General features: G+C 37.0%; 1 protein-coding gene across 1 annotated transcript in view; it reads left to right on the top strand.

The window, feature by feature from the left end:
- Nucleotides 1–8,053, top strand: part of LOC140148901 (3-[(3aS,4S,7aS)-7a-methyl-1,5-dioxo-octahydro-1H-inden-4-yl]propanoyl:CoA ligase-like) — a 107,480-nt gene that overhangs the window by 12,603 nt on the left and 86,824 nt on the right. Inside the window, exons 3-7 of the mRNA XM_072171005.1 lie at nt 89–159; nt 523–627; nt 1,977–2,125; nt 3,968–4,022; nt 4,371–4,460. Of these exons, the coding sequence (XP_072027106.1) occupies nt 89–159; nt 523–627; nt 1,977–2,125; nt 3,968–4,022; nt 4,371–4,460 (470 nt within the window). The remainder of the gene's footprint in view (nt 1–88; nt 160–522; nt 628–1,976; nt 2,126–3,967; nt 4,023–4,370; nt 4,461–8,053) is intronic.

The raw sequence follows: 8,053 nt of genomic DNA, 5'->3' as shown, positions 1-8,053 counted from the left end.
TTTATGGCATGTGACCAATGTACCATTAGGCCATGTTTGACGAGTGCTCCACAACTTATGTGTGACCCATTTTGCTTTATCATACCAGTTTGTGTAACAGGAAGCATTATACCCAGTACACTGAGAAGAAAGCTGAAGCAACTAGCACCATTTGTCACAGTAAGTTTGCCTTCATTTTATACTACAACACTCTTAATCAGGCCCCACCACTGGGGAAGGAATGGGAGCTCGCAAATAATCGGCGGAATTGCTGTAAATCACAGCCAACAATGCGAAAGTGTGGTAAAAGGCAGAACATTATGCCTAATTGTGATACGTCACAGTAAAATGATGCTAAATCTTGAATCTTGAGATTATATGCTAAATTGCAGAAAAGTGTGTAAAATTCTGCTAAATTAGAGAAGACCGCTAAACTGTGGTAAATAACATTTGCAACATCCACCAAAATTATAAGGTACTTGAAGTCTAACTGACCGATTAACACTTGCATGTTTGTAATCATTAGATTTCGATTTTTTACAGAACCAATATGGAGCAACAGAGATGTTAGGAATTCATTTGTCCCACCCACTGGATCCTGCATATGTCCTGGATTCGGCTGCCGTCTATCCAACTGGTGGTATTGAGGTATTGTGGTACTTCTTTGTTTAATTTAATTATCAGCACCAACCAAGTCAGTTATAGGTGTTTGCCGATGGCTAAAAGGAACGAATAACAACACATGCGTGTAATAATTGAAAAATTCAGAAGTTTTATCAAACAAACAATAGCTGCTTGGTAATCTGAAACATAGGTTCCTTTGGGAAAGGCACATTTAGTTTGGTATCACCTTAGAAAGTGATCTTAGTTGGACTACTCAAGTCAATTCAATGATATCTCGCGCCTCAAGACGAATGTATATACTTTATGTTTTGAGACGCTTCAATGCTTCGTGGGATGATTTATCTTCTGTCTATCAAATGTACATTCGGCCTATCATGGAATATGCCAGCCCTTTATGGCATACTAGTATCTCCAGGGCACAGTCTGAGCAGATGGAGCTGATCCAGAAGCGGGCGTGTCGTATCATCCTGGGGCAGAGCCACACATCTTATCGGGCTGCTTTGGAGAAACTAGGTTTGGTTTCCTTATGTGAGAGGAGAGATCAGCTGTTGGTGCGATTTGGCCAAGGTTTGCAAGCGTCTGCTAAACATTCTCAAATGCTGCCTAAATCCAAAGGTGATCGGCACGGTAGGAATCTTAGGTATGCCCAGCAGATTGATCCTCCTCGCTGTAAGCGAACCAGGTACATGCAATCTACCATTCCTCAAGTTGTTCAGCGTCTTAATAATCTGTGATTTTTGCCTTTGAATGTTATGCTATTATATGCACTTTGTTGTTGCTTTGTATGTTGTTTTTATGCATGTTTTTAATTGTTACCCAGGCGTATCAGGTCTGTGACCTGCTTTCTGGATTGTTTTATACCTTAATAAATAAATAAATAAATAAAATAGTGTTACATCTACAAAACCGAAAAGGTGGAATTGGGTAGAAAACGAATTAATTTTCAAGGGCCTGCAGGCTTTCCTGTAAAGATGTTTTATCATAAAATTATGAGTGAAGTTATCAGACAAATGAAACAACTTTTGAAGTCCAATATCGCGTTTTTCGGTCATGTAATATTTCTGGACAAATGCTTTAGGTAGATAGCAGTTTGCAAAACTTGAACATTATTTTAAATACCTATACCATGTTGACATCTCGCAGAGCTCCTTTTTGCGATATAGGAATTTTGAGAAAAAGTTTAGATCATAGTAAATGAGCTGTAGCCTGTAAGGTACAACATATTTCACTCGAAAACAAACTTCACTTTTCTTTTGACATTTTTCAATCAAATACGAATGTCCTCGTTTTCGATCAGAGGGTTCAACTCTGAATCAAACATTTGCCTTCTAAACATGCTGAATCTTCCTACCTTCACTCTATTTTAATTTAAGGTAAAAATAGTCGATCAAAAGGGCGAAACTGTCCCAATAGACACACGTGGAGAAATATGCATACGAGGGTACGCTGTGTTCAAGTATTACTGGATGGACGAAAAGCTGACTAAAGACGCCAAGGATGAGAATGGCTGGTGGCATACAAGGTATTAAGCTGGATATTGACGTCCGAATGAACAAGTTTCTTTGTGGAATCAATAATAACAATAATAACGAGTATATGTGTAAAATTAAGATTTGATTTAAATCTGGTCAACCAGACATACCTATTTTTGACGGACGAACCGACGTTGCGACTGAAACCTTTTGTCTTCAGCTGGGTTGTGATGCAAATGACCTTGAGTACCGGACACTTCCGGTATTGATGACAATCGACGACGAATGTCCTTTATGATTCGGTCCCAGCCGTGTGACAGCTTGGCCCGGACGCCTCCTCCACGGTTGAGAGATGGTTGCTCCGCTCTAACCCAGATAGCCTCTTTCACACCTCGCTCAAACCAACGCTGCTCACAGTCTAGAATCCGGACATCCTTGATGTCAAAATGGTGTCCGCTGGCTTTTAGATGTAGAAAAACCGCTGAGTCGTTACCACCTGAGCTGGCTCTGCGGTGTTGTAGCATGCGGTTGTGAAGAGGTTGGGCGGTTTCTCCTATGTAGGAGTCCTGACAGGCTGCTTCCTCCGAACAGCGTACCCCGTAGACCACTCCACTGATCCTACCCTTAGGCTGTTTGTCCTTGGGATGCACTAAGGACTGGCGGATCGTGTTTGTAGGTTTAAAATGAGTGGTGATCCCGTGGTCGCGATAAATTCTTTTGAGTTTCTCAGACAAGTCGCCGTGGTATGGGATGGTGATGCTCGTAGTTTTCCCCGTCTGATTCGAGCTCGTGGCAGTTGTTTTGGTGTTGTCCTTGTTCAGGGCCTTATTTATAGCCCAGTCCTGGTAACCACAAATACCCAGAGCTTTGCGCAAGTGCTGATATTCCGTGATCTTGTCGTAGTCCTTGGTAATGATGGAATCAGCTCTGTGGAACAAGGTGTTTACCACGCCTAGTTTCTGAATTAGCGGGTGATTGGAACCGAATTATAGGTACTGGTCCGTGTGTGTCTGTTTTCGATAAACAGACACAGTAAGGGAGCGATCAACTTCCACGGACACTAGACAGTCGAGAAAAGCGAGTTTGTTGTCCGACAAACCTTCCTGCGTGAACTTGATATGAGGATCAATTTGATTGATGTGGTTGAAAAACCTGTCAAGTTCATTAGATCTAATTATGATGAATGTATCGTCCACGTAACGATACCATCTAGAGGGCGCTATACCAGGAAACGTTGACAAAGCAATACGTTCAAATCTTTCCATATAGGTTAGAAATTATCGGTGACACAGGCGATCCCATGGAACATCCATGACGTTGTTGGTAAAAATTGCCGCTGTATGTAAAGTTAGTGTTGTCTAGGCAGAGACTATGTAAATCACATAATTGATCAGGCGATAAGGCTGTCCGCTCATGAAGTGTGGTGTCCTGAGTCAGAACTTCGCGAACCGCTGAGACTGCGTCCTTCGGAGGAATGTCCGGTACTCAAGGTCATTTGCATCACAACCCAGCTGAAGACTGAAGGTTTCAGTCGCAACGTCGGTTCGTCCGTCAAAAATAGGTATGTCTGGTTGACCAGATTTAAATCAAATCTTAATTTCAACATACCCAGATGAATGAGAGTCTACACAGTTTGAGTATATGTGTAACTTGTACTTCTTGCGAAATAATGTTTTAGAGGTCAAGTGATAGCCCGGGAGTAATAGCTGATTTTGGGCTGTGTAGTAATGTCTACGTTGCATATTAAATTGCCGCAATATTATTTGCCGGGATTATGGTTCAACTTTTCTTGACCATACTCAAATATGATTACCATGAATACTAGAAATTCACGGAGATTATGACCTGTCAACTACGTAAATTATCAAGTATTGTATTTTCAATTACCTCAGAGATCTTGGAATCATGGATGATAAGGGATACTTTCGTGTTCTTGGCCGAAATACAGTAAGTGTATAAATACAATAATAACATGTAAACTGTTAAAAGTTAAAATTTTCAAAATTATAGTGAATCCCAATCTTTAGTAATAGTTTAAGGGTGTCATACACCTTCATATCAATTAACCAACCCTTTTAAGAACTGTATTGTTCGCATCGCCTTTTGATAAATATTTTTTAAATCTTTGAGAATTGCATCTTCACCCAAAGTAATCGAGTTAAAGCATTTAGTATATGGGCCAAGACATAACGTGTTCTAGACAAGTTATGAGCATTTACCATACCGATAACATTATGAGATTCTTAATACCTCGGCCATATTAAACACGAGTTCTTATACTCCCATTTTCATCAGGATCTAATTGTCATCAAAGAAGCCATTAATGTTGCCCCACTTGAGCTGGAAGCTGTGCTCTATGAACACGAAGCGGTAGCAGATGCCCTGGTTTGTATACTTTTCGTTTCGGGTACCGAATAGAATATAAGAATTGGGCCTGCATGCTTTTAAGATTAAAATACGCAATATTTAATTAGGTTCCAGAGCTTTACAATTCAATGAGAGGTACAAACACAGGTGGACATGACAAGGGACAATTTCTGTAGAAATTTATGTCCAAAATCAAGATTATGCAATTTCTTACCACGTTGCAAAGGTCTTTCTTACCGGAAAAAAACAATTACTGACTACTTACAAAATGTAATGAAAACAAAATGTCAAGCTATTTTTCAGTCCTCGTAGTCCTCGTACCCATTCGTTGAATAATGTAAACATTCAAAAAGTGTGGTTGTATCGCGTTGTTAACATTTTTTAAAAACATTTCGAATAGGTTGTTGGTGTCCCAGATGAGCGCTCTTTCGAAGAGGTTTGCGCTTGCATCAAGTAAGTTAGACCGATGATCATAATAAACTACTGCAAAATCGTGTATTTGTAATAATTAGACACGTTATTTAAAACAACAGAAATCACAAGAAATATAATCGGGTGCATGTCTTCCCTCGAAACCTGATATAGATAATGCAAGACGTGTCAACTGAAGCCTGTTTTGAAACAAGTCTTTATTTTATGGTTACATGAGTTTTACATTTGTCGTCAGCCAAAAGACAAGTTCATTTGAAAGACGCAATACACAATAGAAACTCACAATTTCTACTTACACAGTTACTATGAGACTTTCAACATATCTCAAAAATTATTATGAATCGGCATATTCTCACTCTGGACACATTCTACGCATATATGCTGTATTTGACTATCAACTTGACGATCTTCACCATGTACGTCATTTCAGATTGAATAAGGAGATCCCGGTTACTGTGAATGGAGATGACATACGAGTGTATTGCGAGGGGAAGGTAACACTTATCAAATATCAAATAAATTTGGTAAAAAACTATTTAAAAAGGTTACCTTGTGGCGCGTAATAACTAAGGGACGAACCATTTGACTTAAAAAAAACCCACTTCACCAAATGAGCAAGAGAAACCCAACTTTCCCCACTATTACTAAAAACAACCCAACTTAACCCACCTAACTGTGTATGCAATAATCCATTAAAATAATTAAAAAAAACATGGACTACGTGTTAATAACAATAATAATAACAATAAAAAACTATTATGATAGTAACAAACAGTACATTTCGTCACCATTTAATACTACATTTTTACACAGGTTTCCACACTCCTTATGCCAAAGTATGTGTTATTCGTTGACAAGTTGCCTACCACAGACACAGGCAAGGTAAGTCTATTTATTTACACGAAAAATATGCTCAAAATTGGTTGTCAATAATTGATTTTTACTTGGAGATTGCATCGTTTTTACCACTTGAACAGGATCATTGTGAAAAGTAACACGAAATTGCCGATATAATAGTATTGGCTGGTATTTTAATACCAGCCAATACTATTATATGTGTATTAAAATACACAGCCGAACGTAAGTCAGACCAATGACAAATATACGTGGCATTCCTTATTTCATTTTGGCGGCACTGACACCAACTTAGGACCCATAAAAATAATACCAAAATGAAGTTTGTTAAGAGTTTGCAATGTACCAATGCGGCAATCCAGACTTTGCCTTCTTAAGGGTAGACGAGGTATTGTTGGTCGAAGCAACCTAAAAATCGATTTTCATTATCTAGATCAATATATTATTGAAAATTAACGCCTTGATGTTTTGCAAAAGTTCATTCTACAAATCGTATACTTTGCAAACTTGCTTAATTTATTGTTATTAATCACTGTTAATGAGTTATGTACATTTTACAAAAGTGTTGTTGTTTCAGCCCTCTTTACAACGTAACTCAAGAACCGCAGCACCTATAAAAGTATATCTGTGATATTTTTATTCTTCTACACGCTCGCTATGAATTGAGCAATGCAGTTTTTGCCAAAGCTCACTACCATTCGTAAGATGCTGTGAACTACCAAATCACAACAGTTTAAAATAATTAATAACCTTAATACTTTGAATTCACTCTGACGTGACGCAAGTTGAAAGGAAATTCAATGCGTAAGCCTCATTGGCAAAATAGATTCTTTCACGTGATGCTACAAAATCTCGTTCATTACTTTAAAATAGAGTAACTCACTTCAGTCAGGTAAAAATGCCAAAACAAAAGTAAAATGCTTACCCCTTTCTATATATGTTCTATTTACGGACAGAGGACGTGTTGATATGTGGATGCAATGGTTCAAGTGAATAAACCTTCATAAAATGATATAGCAATTAAATGGAATTAACAGATATACATACTAAAGGTTGCAACATGTAACCCTTAATACACTCTTCAAAAATAGAGGTGAACATTTGTCTATTTGTCTTCATCTATTACTTATTGTTTTTCTTGCTTTTTTAGTTCCACCGACGACGTATGGTCGAAGAGGCATCTAGGCTTTTGAACCTACAACCTGTCACTTGAATCTGTGATGGCGATGAACAATATTTAGACATTTATATTATTATATATATGGTATCTCAGGGTGCAACACACACACACAAAAAACAAAGTAACCAGTTCAACAACCAACCAAACAAGGAAAACAAAACCACACAAACAAAGAGAATAACATATTCCGGAACTTAATTGTAATTATCATATATTTATTAAGATTTGAGTATTTCCAAGTACATGTATTTCTAAATAGATCAACAACATATAAAAAATTATATACAATGTTTTGGTCGCTATCTCAGGATGGATTTTCAGGATATGCGATCCATTTTGCTTTATTCCATGAGCATGGTGATTGCATTACAATTAATATGCAAGCCAATAAGTCTGAGTAACATTAATGCTGATAAAAAGCGCTAACTGCTGGTTAAGAAAATATGACATTAATTTCAATATAACAAAAATTAATAGCTGTACATTAGTGCTGCCAAATAGACTATAATTAACAGTATAATGAGCTTTTTTTACAATGAAATGAGTGATTTTTTTTATTCTTTACCATAAAAATAAAACAAAACCAAAAACCAAAAAACCCACACTTTATTTAATTCTGAGTGAACACATTCATGATAAAAGTTACAAGGCTGTCAATGTTCAATATCATACATAAAGGATTAACAAAAATACCCGCCTGAAATTACAACAAACTTGGTTTCATTACTTATAGCAAATTTTGACGATTTGGAAATTTAAAAACCTGTGAAGAGGAAACATTTGGCTACCTTCCCAAAGTTAATTGTTCGTTTTCGAACAATTTACTTTTTTTCAAAAATAATCACATTTTTCAAAAATGATGTTTTCAGAAACAGTTGCATTTTCAACATATTAGCCGACAGTTCATTGTTTTTAATTTCAAGATAATTAACATCTGTATTGTGGTCACTCTATTGTGTAATTTAAGATGACAAACACCTAATAAATGATCTACAAGATTGCTTTATTTTTTTAACATTTTGGATGCAGATCTAACACTTTTTTTGTGTTCAACGAAGCAAAACAGACTCGTTTTGACCAAATGTGAGATTTGATTAATGAAAAGTACCAAAAAGTAAATAGAGCAAAAACTAAGGCATCATTA

The sequence above is a fragment of the Amphiura filiformis genome, chromosome 1 (assembly GCF_039555335.1).
Source record: "Amphiura filiformis chromosome 1, Afil_fr2py, whole genome shotgun sequence".
NCBI classification, from domain to species: domain Eukaryota; kingdom Metazoa; phylum Echinodermata; class Ophiuroidea; order Amphilepidida; family Amphiuridae; genus Amphiura; species Amphiura filiformis.
This window is presented reverse-complemented; position numbering and strand designations above follow the sequence as displayed.